General features: G+C 31.8%; 1 protein-coding gene across 2 annotated transcripts; it reads left to right on the forward strand.

Annotated features, from left to right (window-relative positions):
* Positions 1-10,371: 10,371 nt before the first annotated feature.
* On the forward strand, positions 10,372-16,821 carry LOC18586600 (S-adenosyl-L-methionine-dependent methyltransferases superfamily protein). Of its 2 annotated transcripts, none has more exons than XM_007010083.3 (11): positions 10,372-10,633; positions 10,717-10,795; positions 11,875-11,969; positions 12,637-12,708; positions 12,809-12,918; positions 13,845-13,967; positions 14,064-14,156; positions 15,756-15,824; positions 15,983-16,071; positions 16,157-16,254; positions 16,509-16,821. In XM_007010083.3, the coding sequence occupies exons 1-11, from the start codon at positions 10,532-10,534 to the stop codon at positions 16,650-16,652; spliced, it is 1,074 nt and encodes a 357-aa protein (XP_007010145.2). In that variant the 5' UTR covers positions 10,372-10,531; the 3' UTR covers positions 16,653-16,821. The 2 variants fall into 2 exon arrangements, with proteins under 2 accessions (XP_007010145.2, XP_088658761.1); XM_088802635.1 differs by having other exon boundaries at positions 10,375-10,535.
* The last annotated feature ends 8,404 nt before the right edge of the window (positions 16,822-25,225 follow it).

Genomic DNA, 25,225 nt, shown 5'->3' on the forward strand with positions numbered 1-25,225 from the left:
ATAACAATATTTTTTCAACATGGCATGTAACAATAATATTTTTTTTTTCAATATGGCGTGTAACAACCTAACCATGGCGTATCACATGTTTTTATACATGACGTGTAACAACCTAACCATGGCATGTCACATGTTTTTATACATGATATGTAACAACCTAACCCTATCGTGTCACATGTTTTTGTACATGATATATAACATGTTTTTTATATGACGTATAACAACCTAACCATGGCATGTCACATGTTTTTGTACATGATATGTAACAACCTAACCCTATCATGTCACATGTTTTTGTACATGATATATAACATGTTTTTTATATGACGTATAACAACCTAACCATAACGTGTCACATATTTTTATACATGGCGTGTAACAATCTAACCATGACGTATAACATGTTTTTATACATCGCGTGTAACATCATGGTGTGTAATTTCATTAAAGGTAATTTTATCCAACTTGACTAAAAATAGTTAAAATTATAAAAAAATATTATTTTTTAAAACATTTTATCTATAAGGGTTATTTTTTAAAATACCTATATATATATATATATATATATATATATATATATATATTGACCATCCATTTGGAGTTGAGAAGATATAAAGTTTTGGTTCGTAAGTAATAATAACATTTTAAATATTAAAAGTGTAACAAAATATTTTTAAATATAGCGTGTAACAACCTAATCATGACGTGTCACATATTTTTGTACATGACGTGTAACAATCTAACTATAACGTGTCACATATTTCTGTACATAACGTGTAGCATGTTTTTGTACATGACGTATAACAACTTAATCATGGCATGTCACATATTTTTGTACATGACGTGTAACAACTTAACCATAGTATGTAACATGTTTTTGTACATGGGGTGTAACAACCTAATCATAGCGTGTAATATGTTTTTATACATGACGTGTAATTTCATTGAGGATAATTTTATCCAACTTGCTTAAAAATAGTTAAACTTATAAAAAAAAGTTATTTTTTAAAACATTTTATCTATAAGAGTTATTTTTAAAATGTTCCTATATATATATATATATATATATTGACCATCCATTTGGAGGTGTTTTGACAAAATTTACAAACTCTTTTTCAAAATTCTCTTAAATGATCATCTTTAAATCTTCTCTACATTCCTCTTTTCCTTGTTTCTTTCCTCCTCTCTATTCTCCGAGCCTTGTTTCACCACTTGTCATGACACTTGGTATTTTAAATTCTACTCCAATCCTCCACTCAATCACTTTTAGTGCACCCGGCCCGTTTTATTTACTAAACTACCTCTTCCACTTGCATAAGAACCTCCTCTACAAATGCTAGTAGAATTTCATATAAAAAACTCTACCTAAATCTCACTTAATCCCACAATATTTAATATTTCATATTTTAATGAATTAAAAAATTAAAAAAAATGAGGTCGGTGGAATTTTGAATTCTTTTGGTAGGTATGATTTTGGACCAAGTAAAGCAGCCTTGTTACACTCCATAAATCTTGATCTTCTCGTTTTAGGATTCCTACTCGAGACTTTCAACACGTGACTGATAACATTTGGTAACGAAACAAGATCTGACGACGAAAGAGCAACAGCATGCTAAAATGGAATTGCACCAGTGCATGCTTGTCTGTCAAAGGTCAGATTTGGCCCAACTTCAACCCCAGCTAACACTAACGCTACTTAAACTTAATTCATGTATCTGTGGTGGTTTAATACACAAATAAGCAAGCACTTTGGGTCAATAGCCATCCAAATTAAATTGCATAATCGCCCCCTTATTTGAATGATAAGGAAGAGGACATAAAACCTTCAACCCTTATTAGGTTAGAATCGTACTCTTATGTATAGCCTTGATTTGGTTCAATTTTATTTTAGATTGTTGGTTCATTTAATTAGTCTCGTTACAAAATTTAAAGTTTTTACCGACAAAACATATTTGATCAGTGAGTTCTGATGAAATGTTGACCAAAAACCAAGGAAAGGGTGTGCAATATATTTGTGACACAAAATAACGATATAAGATTGTTAATTTTTTATTTATTTTTGTTTAATATATCGAAGATTATTTGATTATAATTGCAACCGTCAATTGCATATATAATCTAATAAAAAAAATTGCACAGCGCTGATGTCTTATCATCTTATATGACACGACAGCCATGTGTCACCTAATCTAGCAATTAGTGTATATTGTTTTAGTACAAAATGAGATATTAGTCAAACGACGCGAGCCTAAAATTACAGAAGCAGGAATAAAAAACAATACTAGTTTCAAACTTTGCATGAATACTAATCCATTGAATTTGAACATTTTTAAGTCTTTAAATCCATCTTAAATTTAATTTGTGATGTGAGGTGCTCAATAAATTCTTGTAAGTAGATTATGGACTAAGTTCAAAGTCCAACTTAAAACCTTAACAAAGTAAGAAAAAGATTTCATTACCAATTATTGTTTTAAGGTCGGACCAGTCTTGTCCGTACTCAAATATCTTTAAACACATTTATTGAAACTTAATAAATTATCAACGGTATATGGTATTACTGATAAATTGATTTGAAAATTCTATTATGAACGTACTCATCCACTAGAGTTTTAAAGCCAATAAATGGAACCACTTTTTAAAACAATTTACTTTATATAAGCCAAACTTTTACTTTTCTTTTCCTAACTTAATTAATTTATCTAAGCCAAACTGTTAGAAGAAGCCAAGTGGGTGCATTGATGTGTTTTGAGGATTGAGTTGTTGATAGTTTTAGGGTTAGAGAACAGAAAGCTGAGTTGAATTTGAAAAATTTGTTTGATTATCTGACCTGAACATGAACCATTTGGGTTATTCGGATTGTATTCAAAATGATACAAACTTAAATTAATTTAAATCCGAAATAATATAAATTTGAAATAATCAAAACTCAAAATGATCTATCTGTCCAATTATTATCACTATTTGCAAGTATAATTTTATTGATGGAAGATTAGTGGGAGAGGGTTTCGTAAGGGCCTCGTTATCCAAAGTGTCAAAAGTTTATAATTTTTTTGTTTTAAATATTTATAATTTTATTTTTTAAAATATTAAATTTTTATTTTTATCCTTTCAAACTTAAAACCCTAATTCCAAAAGATAAGTTGGAAAGGGTGGCAATGGGAAAGGAGGCGTGCTCCGACGCCAATCCGTTTCTTTCTTCTTCTTTTTTTGTATTTTGAATTGTTTTGAGCTTTTTTTTATTGATAATTTTCTTTATTTTCTCATTTTTTTGAATTTTGATTTTTTTAGTGTTTTTTATTTTTTAATTTAATTTTTATTTTTATGGACTTGTTCTAAATTTCGGCCTCTTAGCCCAAATGGCTCAATGTCTATATTGAATTCATACTTCATGTAGCGTAGGTGTAGCCCAAACAAGATAAGCTCTAAATTAAAAATGAGCTCAAATAAAAAATGATAAAAAAAAAAGAAAAGATTCAAATTTATCACCAACTTAGATTTAAAGATCAAATCTACCATTCATCTTTACATAGATATAATTTTATAGCTTTATTTTTCTTACTTTGGTTAAAAAAATTATCAAAAATTAACAATAAAAGAATATTCCATGCAGAAATAAAAAATATTTTACAAAATATTTCAACTTTGAGTTTTTTGAACCAAATTAAAGAATATAATGTTGAATTGAACCCGTTCAAAAATTGATAGTAAAGATAGAGCTTAATCTAGAAAATTGAGATTAAGTTAGGCCAAGTTAATTATTGATGTTAACCTAAGAAAATTAAAAGTTTGATAAATTATTGGCTCCTAAGCAACATATAAATATATGGTATCACAGCCACCCGGAGTAAAGGTATTCTTAATTACTTGAAAGCATTTTATAACATAGATTTTGTTTTTTGAGTTCTAGTTTTAATTGCACTATCAATACTTTATCATTTTCTGCTGAGTATTAAGAATGATAGTATGGTAAGTCATGGTTTAGGCAAGATAAGACAATTCTCCTTCATGTAAGTAGAAAAGATATTGTCAGGTAATCCAATAGAAACTCCTTTTTGTAGGAAAATTAAGTTTATAATCATAAGATGCTTCCTTTTGTAAGGACCACCTCCTCTTTTAACTCAATATCTAACCAAACCTAATCGGTCAATGGAAACAATGTTCAATATAAAAATATTATTTAAGAAATAGATAATTGAAAATTTTCAAGAGTTCTCCAAAATTAAATTTATAAGTCATCAACATTCAATAATTTACATCTATATTCCTTCTGTGAATATTTGACCAAAACCAAGGAAAAGGGAATATCCAACTCTTGGATACAAAGAAAATAGAAAAACTCAAATACCAAAAATATAATTATATTCATTTTAGATTAGAACAAGTAGGGGCTAAACAGCTCACAAAAGAAGGACTAGATATTTCCATCCTTATAGCCTTTAAAGACAAAAGGCATCTCCATTTCAATGACTCCTTGTCAGGAACAGTAGAAACAAGTTTATGTAAAAGACCAATACATTTCAACTGTTTCCCCAATTTTATGGTGTCATTGAAATATAGGAATATCTTAAACTCTTTGACACTCCAAATCCAAACACATAATTACAAAATGATGTTAAGGTCTGAACCACTGACCTTAGTCTACATATTATAAGGCCATGAACTCAACAATCAATACTACGTCTTTAATTCACAGCCCAAGAGGAGAAACTCTCATAATTCAAACATACATGTTCAGGTCTCATACGACCATACCTAGGACCATACACTGGCATGACGTCCAACTTTCAAACAGATGGAGACTTGAAGAAGTTATGGCTCTTATTCCTATCCAAAATACAAAAATAAACCATGTAGCTCAATATAGAGATGGGTTTGTAAACTTAGGGTTTAACAGACCACCAAGAATTCCTCTAAGATAATCTTTTGATCTAGGACAGGCCACTGTTTCTATTAGAAGTTAAATATCCTTGGAGACGATTAATCCATAACAACCCATAGAATGGACTTTAGGACAACTAGAGCCTTCGTTTCTTTAGTACCATCTATTATTAGGACAAATTTAAGAGAGATAGACAATTCCTCGAATACACCCCAACCAATATATAACAAGCAAAAATCTAGTCCAACTAACTCACCTAACATGTCTCCAACATATTCATCAATGACCAATAATCCAAACATAACCAAAGTTGGTGAAGAAAATTCTGAAATTTTTGTATTAGAAAGAGAGTTTAAAATCAATAAAGAATGGTGTAGAAAGCATTCTACTCTAAGAAAAAATTATATAAAAACTTATACAAATGAAAAGGATCAAATTCTACAAAAATATTACGATTTCATGGAGAACCATAAGATTCTAATAAATTTCTTTACATGGTTTGAAGAATATTACTTAGGATCAATAAATACTACGAAAAATATAGTCAAATGGCAAACAAGTAAAGGAGAAATTGAATCTCAACATCTTGTTTTGACAGAAATTCAATATTCTCACAAAAATATAAGAATAAGAGTAACTCCTTTAAGGATGAGGTCCTTAAATTTAGGAGAACAAGTTTCGTCCAAAGACATAAAAATGATGGTTGAACAAAACAACTATACAAATCTAAATCTTCATACCATCACAAAACAACTAGAAAATATAGAAATATTAATTGAAAACCACCCAAAGTTCACTCAAACATAGACAATAAATACAAAGTCATTAAAGCCAAAGAACCAATTTTCAAACCTTTTGAAATTCCAAAAAAATTTCACTAATCGCATCAAAATCAATTTGTGAGAGAAATTCAAAATAAAATTGATGCCCTCGAAAGCCAAACTTTAAGAATGAAAGCCTTCGATACTTCTTTATAATAAGGCCATTCAATAAACATGATAAATTAACAAACAGATTCAGAAAACACTAATGACTAATGGATTAACAAAATGGTTTGGAAAGAACCAAAAAAGCTTTACTATCCTAAAATCACAACACCTAACATAAAAGAAAAACCTACTTTCCAGAATAAATATAATACCAACACAATTTATGAATGGAATATTGATGGAATGTTTGAATACAACATCCTCAATACTTTTCAACAAATGACAATAGTATCAAACATATACAAAACCCAAAATCAAACAAGCCAAATTATAGATCATTCAATAGCAAACATTTTAGTTGTCGGTTTCACTGGATAACTTAAAGGATGGTGGGACAATTATCTTATCACAAAATAATAATAAGAAATATTAAAAGCTATAAAAAAGGATGATGAAGGAAATAACATCCTAGATGAACAAGGAAGAGAAATCCAAGATGCTATTGCAACCCTCATCTTTTCCATCTCAAAACACTTTCTAGGTGACCCATCACACCTTAAAGATAGAAACTCATAATTATTGTCAAATTTAAAATGCAAAAAATTAATAGATTTTAAATGATACAAAAACATATTTATGACCAAACTAATGCAAAGATTCGATGATCAACAACCTTTCTGGAAAGAAAAATTTCTAGCGAGACTTCCTACATTATTAGGAGAAAAAGTTAGAAATCAAATAAGAGACATTTATAAACAAATAATTTCTTATGAAAATCTTACATATGACGAACTCATAAGTTTTACCCAAAAGAGGGATTAAAAACTTGCTAAGATTTAAAACTTCAAAAACAATTAAAAAAAGGAAAGATATCTCTGCATAAAAGAATTAGAATCATTTTGTCAACAATTTGACATCAAACATGAACCTTCTTCTTCAAAAACTTGTTGTCCTGCAAAACTAAAACAAAAGAAACATAAGAAAAGTACCCAAGATTACTACAACAAACCAAAATATAGGAGGTATAAAAAAGAGAAACAAAAGCGAAAAGAAAAAAGTAAAATAGAAAAAATAATAAAATGTTTTACATACGAAAAAGCTGGCCACATTTCAAAATTCTGCAAAATTAGAAGAAAAATCAATGAACTTCACCTAGATGAAGATATTGAACAAAAAATGAATGAAATTCTACTAGAATCAATAACATTAGACTATGCGATGCCTGAAAACATAGAATCTTCAAGTGAGTTCCAAATAGATGAAATACATACTACATCTCAATCTTCAATAGATAATGAAAAACAAGTTAATGTCCTAACCAAAGACCAAGAACTCATGATTGAAATCATCAATAAAATTCAAGACTCAACACTGAAAAGAGAATATCTTGAAAAATTAAAAATTACAATGAAAGAAAAAACAGAAAAACCCATAATTACAAATCAAGAATAATTGTACAATATAAAAGATATTATATTTGATAGATATGAATCCTCTAAACTTAGACAAGTAACAAATGTAGAGTTACAGTCAGAAATTAAGGAGATAAAAGTGGAAATTTCCAAACTCAAGAGTGAACAAAGAGAGATAAAAAACCAAATAGAATTCTTACAAAATTCAAGACTTCCAATAAAAAATTCTTCCTTAGATACAAAGGCAGAACCATAAGAATTATAAGAATATATGATGATTCTTACAGAAGTATCAATACAAAGATACTTAATTAAAATACATCTTTTAATCAACAAAAAATTTCAATTAGAAACAATAGCACTTTTTGATATTGGTGCAAATCAAAATTGCATCAGAGAAGGAATGATTCTAACAAAATATTATATATGACAAAACATCATAAGGCCTTAAAACTACCAAAGGTGGTAAACTTAAGATTACATATTAAATTCCTAATGTAGAAATTTTCAACAATGGAATCAAATTTAAAACTCCTTTTCAAATGGTAAAAAATATAGCACAAAATGTCATACTAACCACACCATTCATATCCTTGCTTAAATCATATAAGGTTACAAATCAAGCAATTACTACTAAATTATTGAAAACCAAAATAATTTTCCCCATCATAGAAAAATCGAAAATAAGAAATCTCAATTTACTAAAATCTTTATCAATTCACATAGGTCAACTCAATTCTCTAATAAATCACAAACATAAACAAATTACTTATTTAAAAGAAAAAATATGTTTTAAAAGGATAAATGAGCAATTAGATGATAAATTTATTCAACAAAAGATTGAACAAATTAAAAAAAGAAATTGAAAAAACAATTTGTTCTGATATTCCTAATACCTTTTGGGATAGGAAAAAACATAAGGTAGACTTGCCTTATGAAAAGGATTTTGGTGAAAAACAAATTCCTACCAAAGCAAGACCAATCCAAATGAACAAAAAAAAAATGGAAGAATTCTATACAAAAGAAATACAGGATCTTCTAGAAGAAAAAACTCATAAGGAAAAGCAGTTCACCCTGAAGTTGTTTTGCTTTTTATGCTATAATACATAAAGTAGAAAGAGGAACACCAATATTAATAATAAATTATAAACCATTAAATAAAAGCATTAAAATATATTAGATATCCAATCCCAAACAAAAAAGACTTGTTACAAAAATTATGTAATACAAATATTTTCTCGAAGTTTAACATGAAATTAGGGTTTTGACAAATCCAAATTAAGGAAAATGAGAGATATAAAACAACATTTACTATCCCTTTCGACCAATATGAATAGAATGTCATGCCTTTTGGTCTAAAAAAAGCACTATCAGAATTCCAAAAGATAATAAATGAAATATTTAGTCCGTACTCTCGATTTACCATTGTTTACATAGATGATGTCCTAGTGTTTTCTAAAAATTTAGAAAAACACTTTAAACATCTCAAAACTTTTATCAGCATAATTAAGAAAGATTAGTAGTCTCCAAATCCAAAATTAGTCTGTTCCAAACCAAAGGAAGAGTTTAGGTCATTATGTAACCCAAGGAATCATTACACCTATAGAAAGATCCATAAACTTTGCGAAAAATTTCTTGATCAAAGTTTAGATAAAAACCCAACTCCAAAGATTCTTAAGAAGTATCAATTATGTCATTGATTTTTATCTTGACCTTAGCAAAATTTGTAAACCCTTGCATGATAGCCTTAAAAAAGAATCCTACTCCTTGGACTTTGCACATACTGATATTGTTGAACAAATTAAATTACATATTAAAGAACTCCTTTGTTTACAATTAATAGACTCAAGTATCCCAAAAATAGTAGAAACAGATACTCAAATATAACATATGGGGTATTCTTAAATAAGTCAAAAATCAGAAAGAACAACTAGTCCAATTCACCTCGAAACATTAAACGCCTACTCAACAAAATTATAGTACTATCAAAAAAGAAATTTTATCAATTGTTTTATATATTTCAAAATTTCAAAGTGATTTACTCAATCAAAAGTTCTTTTTACGAATTGATTATAAATCTGCAAAAAAAGTTTTACAAAAAGATGTCCAAAATATTGCGTCAAAATAAATTTTTGCCAAATGACAAGTAATTTTAAGTATATTTGACTTTGACATTGAATATATTAAAGGAGAATCAAATTCCTTGCCCGATTTTCTTACCAGAGAACTTTTGCAGGGAAAACCATGTCACCAAAATTGAGAGATTAGAAGAAAAAAGAGAGTTCCCTTCCCAAAATCTTTCCCAAAGACCGATTAAATCATGGTACGAAAGTTGTACTTAAGACAATGAACAAAAAGGAAAAAGCTCTTAACAAATACCCGAAATATATCAAGATGCTCAAGATCCAAATGAGCTTAACTCTTAAATCAAAAAATGAATTAAGTCTTTTTCTCAATCCCCAGAAGTAGCTCTATTGCTCAACTTCCAAATTAATGAAGACACTCCTCTTAAACAAATTGCTATTACATTCCTAATTACTTGAAAACATTTTATATCCAACACTAGATATAATTAGCTCTGGCTATTATATATATATATATATACACCTGTGGTAACTTTTAATTATATATTTCATCTAATTTGTGGTGCCTATAATTGTTGTGGTAAAAATGATTTGTATAATAATTTCTTTTCCAAAAAAGAGGATGCATTAATTTTAATTTTTTTTATAAATATCATTTTAATAAGTTTCAACAAATGTAGTTGTTTTTTCTTTGATTAAATTTACAATTAGCCCCTCTAGTTTTATTAAAAGTCAATTTAGTATAATTTATAAGAATATTATCATCTTGTCTTTAACTTGAATAATGTGGCATTTTGGTGAATTCTCGACTCCAATCATAATATTTTATTTTAATTTAATAATATTTAATAATTTTTTATATTTAAAAAATAAATTTTAATATTTTTAATAAATTTATTTTATATTAACAAATATAATAAAAAAAATTCAAATTATAATCTCATGTCATCAACAAAATTACCTGACAATCAAATTTAATGGGAGAATTTTAACATTCTTATCCATTATTTTTAAATGAATTTATAAATTAATTAACCATAAAATTGACCTAGTAGGAAACCAAATTAAGCCATGGAACCTTTATCTTTGCTCGATTTGGATGGAAATTGTTATCAATTTCATTTTTCTATAAAAAAACAAACGTTTTCTCCTCTCCTCTGGGTTTTTACCCAGGCTAGGCAACCGAGTTGAAGCCGCCGAGAAAAAGGACCAAAGGGCAGGAAAGAAATGAGTGGGTATCCAGTTCCCAGAGCCGAGTCGACTCACCATCGACTCTACGAGTTGGCTAAAACCGCCCTCATCAAGATCTTTGTCCACCCTTATGCCACTGTCACTCTCTCACTCCCTTGCTTCCTCTTTTCAAATGGGTATTTTTTATATTCATATTTGAACTTCTTTTTTAATATCTGAAGGTCTGTGACTTGTACTGCGGTGGAGGAGCCGATGCAGAGAAATGGGATGGAGCTCAAATCAGCCATTATATTGGAATTGGTATGGAATTTTCACAAATACGTTGATATAATTGCTTACTTCTTCTTTTTTGGGAGTAAGTTTCGTGTATGTGTTCTATTCTTAAGAACCACAATAGCCATTTAACCATAACATTTTTGGATTATTGCTCTCTACTTATTTATCTTAAATTGGTCACTGGAATTCAATAATTTCATAAACGGGTTTAATTGGTTGCCTCGTCTTTCTTAACTAACTACAAATATGCCAACTTAGGCTTGGTCGGGTTGATGCTTGCTATTTGCCTACTGCTTCTTGCTTTTTGAAGAATTGTTATAAAGCAAAAGCAAATGGTAAAAAATAATACTATCATAATTGATTTAAAATAGATAAATAATTATAATTTAACATCACATATAGTATAATTAGTCTATATAGAAGTAACTCATACATTTTTTTCATCTAAAAAGAATTACATATTTTGTGTATAATCCTTTAAAAATTAATTTAATTTTGTATTGGAATGCCTTTTTTTAACTTCTGGAAGCAAAAAGTAAATAGCAAAAGTGTCAACGAATGGAATTGGAAGCAAAAAGCAAATAGCAAAAGAGTCAATGAACGTAGTAATTAAATATTAACTTTCTTATTTATAGTCCAGTGGACGCATGGCTATCAATTAAATTCAACTGTGAAAGTTCTAAATTCCATTCTTTAATATATAGGGTAATAGTTGTAAACATTTTATGTGGGAAATTGAATTCATAACTTAAGAGTTGTAAAGTCTATATTGCTTACCATCAAGTTAAACTCATGTGTGTGTTTGGTTATATTTAGTTGTGCATATCTACGTATTTTGATGGTTGATGGAAATGTTAAAATGGGCGTGAATTGCATATTTTGATGAATAGATTCATGTGATAAGTTTTTTCTTTTCCTGAAGTGAATTTCAAATATTCGCACAGCTTTGTAAACCATTAAAGCCTAAACTTCTTGCATAGGAAATTGAACCCAAGATTTAAGTCACGACAGGTTGATTGTGATTCATATGATTATATTATGTACTTATATGTGTTTATTTGTAGTGATTGATGGTAAATGTTAAAAATGGGTGTCAATTGCAGATGGTTTGTCATCTGGGATAAATGAAATGAGGGAAGCATGGGAGAGTCAGCGGAAAAGTTTCACTTCTGAGTTCTTTGAGGCTGATCCTTGCATTGTGAGCTTTTGCTACACCCTATACAGTGAACATGCGCATGTGTTTCTGTGTGTGTATGAATATGTGGATGCAGAGCTATGATTTTTCGTTTTAGAAACTATATGAGATTTCTTTGATTTTGTTGTAGGTTCTGATTGAAAATGTTCTTGTTAGGGTTGCAGTTATTGTTACTTTTTTCTTACCCTATGTCTGTTTCAGCAATACTATAGTGCAAATTTTGCTGCTACCTATATTTTAAATTCGCCTGACAATGTATTCTTCCTCATCCTAATAGCTAGCAATTATATGCATTTTGTGGGTACTGGTGGGATGATGTTTCTGTGGCATTTGGAGAGTAAAACCTGTTTATAATAGAAGACTTGATCAAGTAATTGCTTTTGTGCCAAAAGCTGAAAACTTGTTTGTTGTATGTTTTTGATCTTTGAATGATGTTATCGGTGCCCTGTAAGGTATTAGTGTTTACATTTTGCTTCTGGATGACATAATATTACTCACTAAGTTATTTATTTGTTAAAAAAAAAAAAAAGAGAGCTGCGCATCTTTATCTAATGTTGTAATAATCTGGTAAAAATTTCAGTTTGGCCTTTTATTTTTTAATGTTGAATCTAATCAATTTCTTTTCTCTCTTCTCCCATTGACTGCATGCTTCTTTGACTCTTTTTGACAGGATAACTTGGAAACTCAGTTGAAGGAGAAGGCCATTCAGGCAGATCTTGTCTGTTGCTTGCAGCATTTGCAGGTAATTTCTATTGAGTTTAAGTTCTCAATATTGAGTTTTGATTTGGTATTGAGAACAAATATGATGAATCTGAAAGGCATTTCTGTACTCCTACTTGTAGTTCGGATTTGAAACTGAAGAGAAAGCAAGGAGACTTCTAAATAATGTGTCATTTTTGTTAAAACCAGGGGGTTATTTTTTCGGTATTACTCCTGACTCATCTACCATATGGTATGAAATAATGATTGTAAACTACTGATGTTTTTTAGATTGATTTTTTTTTCTTTTAGTTACTGTTGTACCTGTTTTTGGGATTTGATATTTGCAGAATCTTTTTATCGTGTTTAGTTTCTCTTTTGAAAATTCTTCTGGTTACTATCAAGCTGATTAATCTATATATCCATATCAATGAACTTACTTATGTTTAAGTGCAGACTAGAAATCTTACTAGTATAGGCGAGAAAATCCCAATTTTCAATAATTCATGGTTGTTGAAACAATTAATGTTGGGAGAAAAGAACGAGATGCATCACATATGATCCTTAATATTTCAGCATGCTTCCTCTCTATCCTCAACCACACATGGGGTTTTATGCATGCATGTACAATGGTGCATTTCTAAGTTCATTGTTGGTATCTATATCCATTTACTGACTTGATATAATAGCAAGATTGTGAATGTTGATAAGAACCTATACTGGTGTCTAATGTGCTGCTGTGGTTTAGATTGCTTGTTAAATTTCTAGCATTTCAGTATTTATGGAACTTTTCATTTCACCAGAACTAAGCTTCACACTTTAGCTGTATTCATGGGGAAGTTCTAGTTTCATTTTTGGCCGTTTATCTTAGGGGTTGGCAGTTGTGCTACATCATAGATCCTTGAGGCTTTTTCTTGTGGTCAAGGTGGGCCAATATCCTTTTTTGCAATGGTTCTGTCTTCTTGTACGAAATTATTTAATTTCTTTCAGTTATACTCTTAGATCTAAAAGTTTCTTTTCATCTGTAGTATTGCTTAATGTGTCTTACTGTCCTATCATTGGGGCATGAGCTCCCTTTGTCACCTTGTGATTCTTGCAGTATGTGCTACTTGAGTTCTTGCCTTAAAAGGAGGTTCCATATAGAGCAAAGCATAACAAATATGTTATATGGATGTACAGGGCAAAGTACCAGAAGAATGTTGAAGCATACCACAACAAGAATAGCAGCATGAAGCCCAACATTGTTCCCAATTGCATTCGGTCAGAGAGTTACATGATCACCTTTGAAATTGAGGAAGAGAAGTACGTATGAATTTGAGATACTTCTAAGTTTGGTTTTTCTTTATCATATTTGGATTATTTCATTGAAATATTTTTGCATCATTCTATTCAATCCAGGTTTCCATTGTTTGGAAAGAAATACCAGTTGAAATTTGCTAGTGATGCCTCAGCTGAGATCCATAGCTTGGTTCATTTTCCAAGTTTAATCAGGTAGATTGTCCTAAATTGGTTGTGCTCTTAAACTTAACCATTAGAGGTGGCAATTGGAAGGGATTGGGTGGGTTTGGGTTGGGCTGTTCTTGGGTTTAGGTTCACTTTGGTTTGGACCATCTTGGGTGTGGGCCATTTCAGGTTTAGATCATTTTGAATTCGAGTCGTATTAGGTTTGGATCGTTTTGAGTTTGGAACGTCTCCTGTAGGAACCATTTCAGGTTAGGATTGTCTCGAGTTCGCATGGTTTCGGGCAGGTTTTTGGTCATTTTGAGATTCATATGGGTTATAGATATTTTTTGTATAGTCGAATGCAATAAATACTTTTGTTCTTTTTTGTAATAGATGTCAAGTCAATATCATTGATTAATTTAACAATTTATGATAAAATGTAAAAAATAAAGAAATGTAGAAAAACTGATAAGTATTTGTGTAAATATAAGTGATACTATAGTTTTATCCACCTATACACTCACTATTAGTACTTTTGTTTGTTTTTAATTTTTGTCTTTTTAGTCACTATAACTCATTAATAGTATTTCAACTTTTCAAAAATTTCTTCTATTTAATTATTTTTTTAGTTTGGACATAAATTATAAACACTAACATTAGATATAGTCATATGGACAAATTGTTCAATTAGGGTGAATAGTGGACATTATTAAAAAGAGTACCAATTACTGCTCATAAAGAGCACTGACTTAATAAAAAATATAGCATTTAACATTGATACTTAATGATTATAAGAAATCCAAAATATGATATTTAAAACTAATCAATATAATATTGTTTTAATTTTAACATTTGACTATTTTCCCATTTTGGCATTAATGAAAAGTAAAGATGTCTTTGGCTTGATGAATAACATAATAAATTTAATCGGTCAATTAGTTTGCATAACATTAATTAAATTTTAAAATTCAAATATTTAACATTAAAAAAGTTGAAAATACATTATTTATATAATTTTTTTATAATTATAAATAATATTATCTTTTTGAAATTTAATATTTTTTATTTAAGAAATATAGTTCATCATTTATTGTTTACTCATTTTAGAAAATATCATTTAATTACAATTTGAGTCTTGTCGGTTTACAAATTTGGGTTTTATGGTCTTGGATCAACTTGGTCTCAGATTTTGGGTTACTTCCGTTGGATAGTGTCTGCTTCAAATTGCCGTTGGTTTGGATTCTTTTGGGTTTTTTAGTTAATTTGGATTGAATTGATTCAGTTCAGGTGAGTTTTTGGGTTTGGTGAAATCTTGTCACCTCTATTAACCATATTAATTCCTGGTTTGACTATTGTTGCTCTTTGATATCTTGCATTGGAAGGTTAGCTTGGATTTCTTTTTTCATTGACTACCCGTGATATTTGCATATTTAGCCTCTAGATTGCAGGTAAGCCTGATGGTGTATGATGTTAAAATGAGATAAGTAAGAATTACAATCGACACCTGATCACCAATTGGCATCATTTTGTTTTTGAAAGGTCACCAATTGGCATCATTAATCAACTATTACCACCTTTTGTTTCATTTTATAAATATGTTGTCCCTTATGTAATCTAACAATGAATGCCTCTGCTGTGCAACTTTAGATTGGCCAGAGAAGCTGGTCTTGAATATGTGGAGATTCAAAACTTAACTGAATTCTATGATGATAACAGGTAGGTACAATCTGTATTTTGACTTTTATTATCACCAAATTATTCCACTAGGAGTTCAATTTAAATGCTTCAATGGGGCTCCAGCATTTTTTAATCATGATCATGTTTTTAATTATTAGGGCTGATTCGTTCATACTCTTTATCCAATTGTTACGCAGACCACAATTTGCAGGCATGATGATGAATGCCGGTCCAAACCTTGTGGATCCAAGAGGGAGACTTCTTCCTCGATCTTATGATGTGTTAGGTGATTGCTTTGTCACCTCCTCTCCTGTTTCTTCAGCATTTCATACATAGGTTCTCATTCTTTTGTTGCTGGTTACCTTTTGCAGGTCTCTATACAACATTTATATTTCAAAAACCTGACCCAGATGTTGTCCCCCCTATTGCAACCCCATTATTGCAGGACAGTAGTTACAACCACGATGAGGCAAGTATTTCTGATATCTAGCAGAACAAGATGCATCTGTTTTATTTTTCCGAGGGCCAGAAGTATGGTATTCTCATTCAATATGATATACCTCATCAAACATAGTTGGATCGGATAAGTGCTCAAGATCTTCACAGAGGAATTTTTAATTCTTACTTTGTCCATCCCTTTATGTGCAGCGGCACAAAGCTTCATCTTCTAAGATTCATGGATACTTGGTTGCATATTTACTCTATTTGCTTCGAATGTTGCAGAGCGAGTGGCAGGGGGCGGTATGGAGAGAAGAGGAGAAGAATGGACAAGCAGAGCAGCCACCTCATGGACTAGGCAAGATAAGTGAACAGAAGGGAATTTTGGGTCCTGGCCCAGCAGAGTTGCGTTTCTCTGAAGCACTTTGACTTGGAAGTGGCAGGAATTAGGAAACTGAACCTGCAATTGAAGTTGTATGAACCTAATTTATGTGTGTGCACTTCCACCCACACTTGTGAATACTGATGCTATGCGAATGGAAAGGTAATGGAAGGTTTCTAAGTAAAATGCAATAGCATTCTGCAGCCTCTTTGAGCATATTTTCCCCGGAGTTTTTACTCGTAAATCTAGCTTATGTAATTACACACGTTATAAAATCCTTTGGCATAACCATAGTGAAAGGATTTAGAGATTTGATTTTAATTGTAGTGAAACTTTTTTAATTTATTTGGTAATTTTATTGGTATGCAAGGTTTTCTTTCTTGTTAATTTATTTCATCTTTTTTTTAGGGTTATGAAATTATTTGAAAAATGCAAAACAAAAATAAAAATACTAAAAAAATGTTAATTTTGCATCAGTGAACATGGATTAATATAATTAATTACTAGAATAACTTTTAATTTTGGCTTTATTAGTAAGGAACACAAGACCAATCAAATATGGGTTTTCATAAAGAGTTTAAAATGATTTTTCCTTTGCATGGCTGTGAAGAATGTCGTGTGTTGGAGTTCAGATGGGTGTAATGATTAAGTGAATTTTCTGATCCTATGTGACCAGCTAATGAATAACTTTATTACTTGAGTTAAAAAAAAAAATCCTTGTGTTGGAAATGTTTTCAGCCAACGAGCTTTTGTTGCGGAGTTCGAAATTGACATGGCCATAAAAAAGTTCACGGGCTGCCATGATTGTGACCACTTCGTCAATCTGCATTATCAGAAACAGCCTTGTCATGGCGAGGGAGATGGTTGACGAAGCGAAGACCCTTATGAAGGAAGTCAACCCAAAAGAAGCATGTGACTAGCGTTTCCTCAACGTTTTAGATCATGTGTACGACCAATATCAGCAAGCCGGACTTTTTTGTAAATTGCATGGGTTTAGAAGGATGTAAATAGTCAAATATGGTTGAGCTCCTGGGAGTTGGATTCTTACAATGAGATTCTTGTCGAACTATCTTCAGTGGTACTTGTTGAAGGCAAAGCGGATAGACATACTTGGAGATATGATCCCAAAAGTAACATTTCAGTTAAAACCTTGTGCTCTATTCTTGATTTGGATCCAAACGATCAAGTTGTATGGTTTCACTCATTATTGAAGCTTGTGTGAAGCTGGAATATATCTGCAACAATGGAGAAAGGTGTAAAATGATTTTTAAATAGGAAGAAGATGAAGTCACATAGACTACCATGTGATTTTATCAAAATATCTGTTATATTTTTTTAGTTTTTTGGTTTATGACCAGACTTGTCCACGTGTTTTTATTTTATTTGCTTTTTGTACCAGGATGCCAACCATTAGTGTGCTATGCTCCTACTGCTTTGTTATTCGTTGGTTTTGTCCTTTGTTATGATGGCAATTTCATTTTCTCTCTCATGCTTGTTAAATATCCAGGATTGAGAAATGAATAGATGAAGCCTCTGTTTTCCTTTTCATCTGCTTTGTTGTGTTTTCTCAATATTTTTCTCTAAAAACTTATCATGGTATTAGAGCTTCATATAGTCTCAAGGGATCTATGAACTTTTCTTGGTTGTTGCTTTACTATTTTTTCCCTTTTCTTAAGTCTCTATTTAGTTAAAACCTCTACAAAGGAAAACCATGGCATTTGGAAGCTTCAATGCTATGGCTTCCCTAGTGTTTAATGGAGAAAACTACTTGATTTGGGTAGTCAAGATGAAGGCCTATCTCCGAGAATTTGATCTTTGGTAAGTCGTAAAAGTGGGTGGAGATCTCTTGTGATGAGGCAAGCCAACCCCATAATAGCTCAACTGAAACAACATAATGAAGAGATCACAAAAAGATTTAGGGCTCTTTCTTGCATTCACAGCGTTGTGTCAAACTCTATATTCACCAGGATAATGGCTTGTGAAAATACTAAGGATGTGTGGGATAAGTTGCAAGAGGAACCCCATGGGAGTCATAGGAATCGGGAGATGCAAGCGCTCAATTTATTGAGAGAGCTCAAAGTTTTGAAGATGAAAGACAATGAAAGCATAAAAGAGTATTCAGACAAAGTGATGAAAGTGGTGAATCAACTGAGGCTACTTTGGGAAAACCTTCATGAGAAAAGGAACATGAACAAAGTCCTGGTAAGTTTACCAAAAGAATTTAAAGCAAAGACATCCTAGCATGAGGATTCAAAGGATATTTCTCAGCTTGTTGTTACAAAGCTTGTCAATGCCCTCTAAGCACAAGAGAAGAGGCGAGCATTAAGACAAGAAGACTTTGTATAAGGAGCTATGATGGCAAGGTCGACAGGGAAAGGTAACAGTAGCTATAAAAGAAATAAGTTTGATTGAAGAGACAAAGAGAAGAAATCTGGTGAAGGCAAAATTGAGAAATTGAAAGCCAAATATCAAGCTTGTTCTTATTGTAAGAAAAAAACTCATCTTGAAAAATATTACTGGTATCGTCCTAATGTTCAATGCAGGTCATGTAAGCAGATAGGACATGTGGAGAAAGTATGCAAATCAAAGAATAATTGAGGGGAAAAAAAGGCTACTATTGTAAAGCAACGAGAATAGGTAGATGGGATGCTGTTTATGGTTAGAAATTCAAGTGAATCGAGTAGAAAACATACTTGGCTCATAGATAGTGGTTGTTCCAACCACATGATAGGGAAGGAAGAAAACTTTATAACACTAGATAAGAGCTACTAGTCTAAAGTCGAGATAAGGAATGGTGTTTTTCTGCAAATCGAAGGCATCAAAACTGTAGCAGTGCAAACACTTGCAAATACAAGATCTATTTCTAATATTTTGTACGTACCTGAAGCATCTCAAAATTTATTGAGTGTAGAGCAGTTAATAGAAGATGATTATGCTTATTGTTGAAAGATAGAGCCTGCACTGTGTTTGATAATTCTGGTCAAGAATTGTTCACTGTTGAAATGCAAAACAAATTTTTTCCTTTGGATTGGATGAAGGTAAAGCATAAAGCTTTCCAATGCATGTTTACTGATTCTGATCTATGGCATCGTAGATAAGGACATGTGAATTACAAGTCCCTGTCACAAATGGTATTTGGTAGTATGGTTGAAGGACTCCTTGTTTTATCACATACTAATCAAATCTGTGGCACTTGTTAATATGGCAAGCATAGTTGTGCACCATTTCCTAAAGCAAGTAATTGGAAAGCAACTCAAAAGCTTCAATTAGTGCACTATGATGTTGGTAGCCCTATGAAAATAGAATCATTGAATGGTAGTGTCAAATACTTGATTTTTATTAATGACTATTCCCATTTTTGTTGGATTTTTGTCTTAAGGTACAAATTTGATGTGTTTAACCAATTTGTCAAGTATGTTGCATCAATGGAAGATGAAACTGGTAAGAAGATAATGAACCTTAGGATAGACAATGGTTCCATTGAGTTCAAGGATTTCTTAGCTCTTAAAGGGATCAAGCATCAGTTGATTGGGCCTTGCACTCCACAACAAAATGGAGTGTGTGAGCTCAAGAACAGAACAATTGTTAAAATGACACATTGCCTATTATTTGAGAAAAGTTTACCTAAGAGTTTCTGGACTGAAGCTGTAAATGTGTCAGTGTACTTGCTCAACCTTCTTCCAACAAGGACATTGGAGGCTAAGAGTCCTTATGAAGTTTGGCATGGTGTGAAACCATCTGTTGCACATTTAAAAGTTTTTGGGTGCATCTAACATGATAAAGTTTTCGATGAGAAAAGGGTCAAGCTCGACCCTAAGTCTCAAGTGGCCATTCACATAGGCTATAATGACCAGTCATAAGGGTATCGAGTGTATGTTTTGAAGACTAAGAAAGTTTATGTGAGCAAAGATGTAAAATTCAGTGAGAGGCTTAAATGGAATTAGGAGACTGAGTCAATTAACATCATTGGTGATATGAATGTTGCTGAAAATGATGAAAGCATTGATGTTAGAGGCACTATATCACTTCAAGAAATTTATAGTAGATGTAATGTGGCACTAGTAAAACCATCTGACGCATTAGAAGTTTTGAAAGATGAGAAATGAAAACAAGCAATGCAAACTGAAATGGAGATGATAAAAAATAACAAAACTTGGATTTGGTTGATAGACCACCAAATTAGAAAGTCATTAGAGTAAAATGGGTGTTCAAAACTAAATTAAATGTTGACGGTTCAGTGAACAAACTAAAATCTAGGCTTGTAGCTAAGGGATATTCTCAAGTGCAAGGTGTGGATTTCATGGAGACATTTGTTTCTATTGTGAGGTATGATACGATACGAATTTTGATAGCCTTGGCAACATAAGAAAGCTGAAAAATATGGCCTCTAGGTGTGAAGTTTGCTTTCTTAAATGGAGTTATAACGGAGGATGTTTACATTGACCAACTTGAAAGTTTTGTTGAAGAAGGAAATGAAAATAAGGTTTGCAAGTTAGTCAAGGCACTCTATAGTCTTAAATAGGCACCTAGACCCTGGTATGAGAGAGTTGATGGGTACTTGTGTTCTCAAGGTTTCAACTGTAGTGAGAATGAAGCCATTTTATATATCAAACTCCCAAATGGAAAAGTGCAGCTCATAGTATCCTTGTATGTTAATGACTTGTTGATTCCAGGCCTTGACAATGACTTCCTCAAGGAATTTAAAGCTCAAATGAAGGCTGAATTTGAGATGACTGATTTGGGGGAAATGTCATATTTTCTAGGTATAGAGTTCAAGCAAATGGATGATCAGATTGTAATTCATCAAAGTAAGTATGCTAAAGACTTACTTAAGAAGTTTAACATGAGTTTCTGTAAACCAACCCCAACTTTATTTGCTGCTGGATGCAAACTCGACAAAGATGATGGTGAAATCAAGACTAATGCAACAATTTACAAGAGCATGATAGGATGTTTGCTTTATTTATCAACCTCCAAGCTTAATATTATGTATGCAACTGGCTTGCTAGCTTGATATATGCAGGAACCTTTAGTTTTGCACATGAAAGCTGTAAAGAGAATTTTGAGGTACATTAGAGACACTTTAACTTTTGGACTCAAATTTGTGAGGCAAGGTAGCAATTGTTTACAAGGTCACTGTGATAGTGACTGGGCTGGGAGCAAGGAGGATTCAAAGAGCACCTCAAGCTACTATTTTTCCTTTGGTAATGCAATTTTTTCTTAGAACTCAAAGAAACAAGAGGTGGTAGCTCACTCATTTTACAGAGGCATAATATATTGCTGCTTCTTTAGCAACGAATCATGCTTTGTGGCTTAGGAAATTGCTTGTGGACTTGGGTTCTGAGAAATATGTTGGTACTGTTCTTTGGGTTGATAATTTATCAACAATTGTAATAGCAAAGAACCTAGTTCAATAAGGAAGACTAAGCACATTCGGGTGAAAATTCATTCTATTAGTGAGGCAGTGAAGAATGGTGAAATTATAATCAAACACTATAGTACAAATGTACAAACAACTGCTTGGGAAAAGACAAGTTCAACTATTTCAAAGCCAAGCTGGGAGTAAGTGAGATAAATTCCATGGAGGTGTGTTGAAGTTGGAATATATCTCTGCAACAATGGAGAAACGTGTAGAATGGCTTTTAAATAGGAAGACGATGAAGTCACATAGACTATCATGTCACTATATCAAAATATCTTTTATGTTTTTCTATTTTTTTATGTATGAACATACTTGTCCATGTGTTTTTATTTTATTTGCTCTTTGTACCAGGATGCCAACCACTAATGTGTTGTGCTCCTACTACTTTGTTATTTGCTGATTTTGTCCTTTGTTATGTTGGTATTTTCATTTTCTCTCTCATGTTTGTTAGATACTGAGGATTGAGAAATGAATATATGAAGCCTTTGTTTCCTTTCATCTACTTTGCTATGTTTTTCCTAAAAACTTATCAAAGCTTTCTATTCCACCCAAAATGCAGTGTTTTCTATGGTTGGCTGGCTATCCTTGATTTAATCCCTTCCAAGTGTTTTCTCAGCTCTAAAGGGGTTCAATTATATGAAAAACAGTTGCTTTGTGCTAGGTGTGGCCTTGCGGAGGGAACATGTTCTCATATTTTTCTTCCATGTCATTTTTCTTAGACAGTATGGGGTATTGTTTGGCAATGGTGGAGTCTTTTATGGTGTGAGCTCTATTTTGTTTCCTTTTTCATTCAATCTTGGATGGATTATGCTTTTTTTGGGTAATGTATGTAAGCATTAACTTATTATTTGCACATCCACTTTTTGGTCCATTTGGTTTGCATGTAATGAGACACAAAACTTGAGACACCAATGAGATCTTATATCTTATCAAGGTGCGTTCATTACTTTGGATCCAGGCTTATGAAATTGATGCCTTTATCAATGATTTTGGTTGGTGGACTAAGCCATGTGTCACTTCTTCAAGGTGTTCATTCTCTATCTCACGTTTCAATATCTCATGGCATTCATTTTCGGGTGGCATTCTCAAATTCAATGTTGATGGTTTGGCAAGAGATAAGTCGGGTCCTTTAGGTTGTGGTGTTGTGCTTAGAAACTCGATGGACACTTTGTTAGGTATATTTTATGGCCTTCTTGGCTACCATAACTCTAACTTTATTAAACTCACAGATATTTTTCATGCTCTGTGCCTTTTCTCATTTTTTTAGTAGGCCAGTCCAAGTTTCATCATCAAATCATATTCCAAAAATTACTTTTTAATGGGTGTCTGTCAAATCCCAAAGATTATGGGAAATATGGCTGATTTTTAATGAGATTGATGCCCTTATTAAATTAATCTTTGGCTGATTCCCTTGCCACACTTGGGGTTAACCGAACCTCTATGTTTATTGCCTTACGGTAACCTCTATCATTGATTCTATATTTCTCAATATTTTTCTCTCAATCATGCCATGTATTTTGTCATCCATTTGTGGTGTTTGCTGGTTGTTGTTTGTGAAATGAAGGCCCTTAGGTTGTTTCTAAATCTATTTGTTATGGGCCTCTTCCTCCTCGTATCTTTGTTTTTTTGGCCTTGCTATTTTTGATACCTTTCGGTAGTTCTTACTTTTTAGATTTGCTTACTCTTTTTGCAAGCAAGTCTATCCTTAAGTGGCTTCTCGACATATTCTTTTCTTTGTTTGACAAACATGACTTAGTTTCCTACTTCAACAATGTTTTCAACTTTTCCAATCATGGTTTTTTTATGTTTTAGTGCTTTGTTTCTTTTATATTTTCAACTAGTTTTTGTTGTTGTCTTTTGTTTTAGAGTTGTGTTGTTGCTCTAAGTGGTTTTTCTCACCCATTTTATACTTTTTTTAATTTTTTTAATATACCATTTTCATAGCTGAGTAAAAAAAAAAAAAAAAGAAAAAGACAACCTCTTGCTAATGTTTGTATTGTGACAAATACCTTGAAATGCATTTATACATTCATTAAATTCCATTTATGAGATGTGTATACATGTTCATTTTATGCCACTATTGGAAGGGTTTGACGATCATAAAAATGCAATCTTCAAACCTTCTTTTTGTGGCACAAGCACATGATAAAACTACATTTTAATTTATGTTTATGGTAATAAAAAAGGTAAAGAATAGCTCTATCATTGAAAACTGTCATGACCCAAATTTCGAGCCATGATCGGCACATGGACTCAATGGACATAGCTCACTAAGCCCAAGCAAGCCTATCTATGTAATTCTATTCATGATTTCATCATTTGTTCCTAAAATCGTATTTCGTCATTTTTATCAACAAGTGTTTCGATACTATACTATATAAACCATATATTCACATTCATGTGATTCAAAAAAATGTCATTCGTGCCATCTCTTGGTGGCAACATTAATCAACACAAATGTCTATGGCTTAAGATATATATGTATCTTAAGAATTTACATCAAGGTACGCATGTTCAAACAAAAGGACTCTCGACTTCTAGTGGAACGACCATAGTGAAGGTGCAGCTACTGAATGCCATTGATACCTACCAAGAGTGAATGCAAGTGGACACCTTAGTCTTGGCCCCAACTATCTATGGATCTGAAAACATGAATTTGAGAAAGGTGAGTATAAAATCAGTGAGTGAAAGTAAGAAGGGAACAAGTAAACGACATGGAAAGATTTTGAAACCATAATACACTTTTGTTAAATCAATGCAATTTAGATTAATTTCTTGTAAAACCCCATAATTTAACCTTTGATTATTAAATACCTTAGTGTTGAAAGATCCATGATAGACCATGAAGTTGAAAACATTGAAAGTTTCAGCAAAGGTCCAAGCAAGACAAGTAAAACAAAGGATTTCTCGCTGCAGCAAGAATCCATTTTCGGTTTGCATAGATTTCGGTTTTTCAAGCATATCTTCCACTACAGAAGTCCAATTGATCTGATTTTTAGTCTATTACAAAGATAAGAGGCCGGGATACAACTTTTATGTTTATAACTTTGCCCAGTTCTGAGTAAAAGGTGGTCAAAATCATTGTCAAATTGGAAGTACTACACCAAAATTTTGGAACCACCCGAGAGTTTCTTGCTGCAGCGAGAAGCTCCAAAAAATTTCTCGTTGTAGCGAGAATCAGGCCAATGTAAGTTTCCC

Source organism: Theobroma cacao, chromosome 10, assembly GCF_053813885.1.
Source record: "Theobroma cacao isolate CCN51 chromosome 10, ASM5381388v1, whole genome shotgun sequence".
NCBI classification, from domain to species: Eukaryota; Viridiplantae; Streptophyta; class Magnoliopsida; order Malvales; family Malvaceae; genus Theobroma; species Theobroma cacao.

Bases quoted from the DNA above. Each gene is read 5' to 3' on its own strand.
- LOC18586600 (XM_007010083.3), top strand. From the start codon at position 10,532: ATGAGTGGGTATCCAGTTCCCAGAGCCGAGTCGACTCACCATCGACTC. The intron at 10,796-11,874 runs GTATGGAATTTT...TGTCAATTGCAG, and splicing joins CAGCCATTATATTGGAATTG to ATGGTTTGTCATCTGGGATA. The intron at 11,970-12,636 runs GTGAGCTTTTGC...TCTTTTTGACAG, and splicing joins TTGAGGCTGATCCTTGCATT to GATAACTTGGAAACTCAGTT.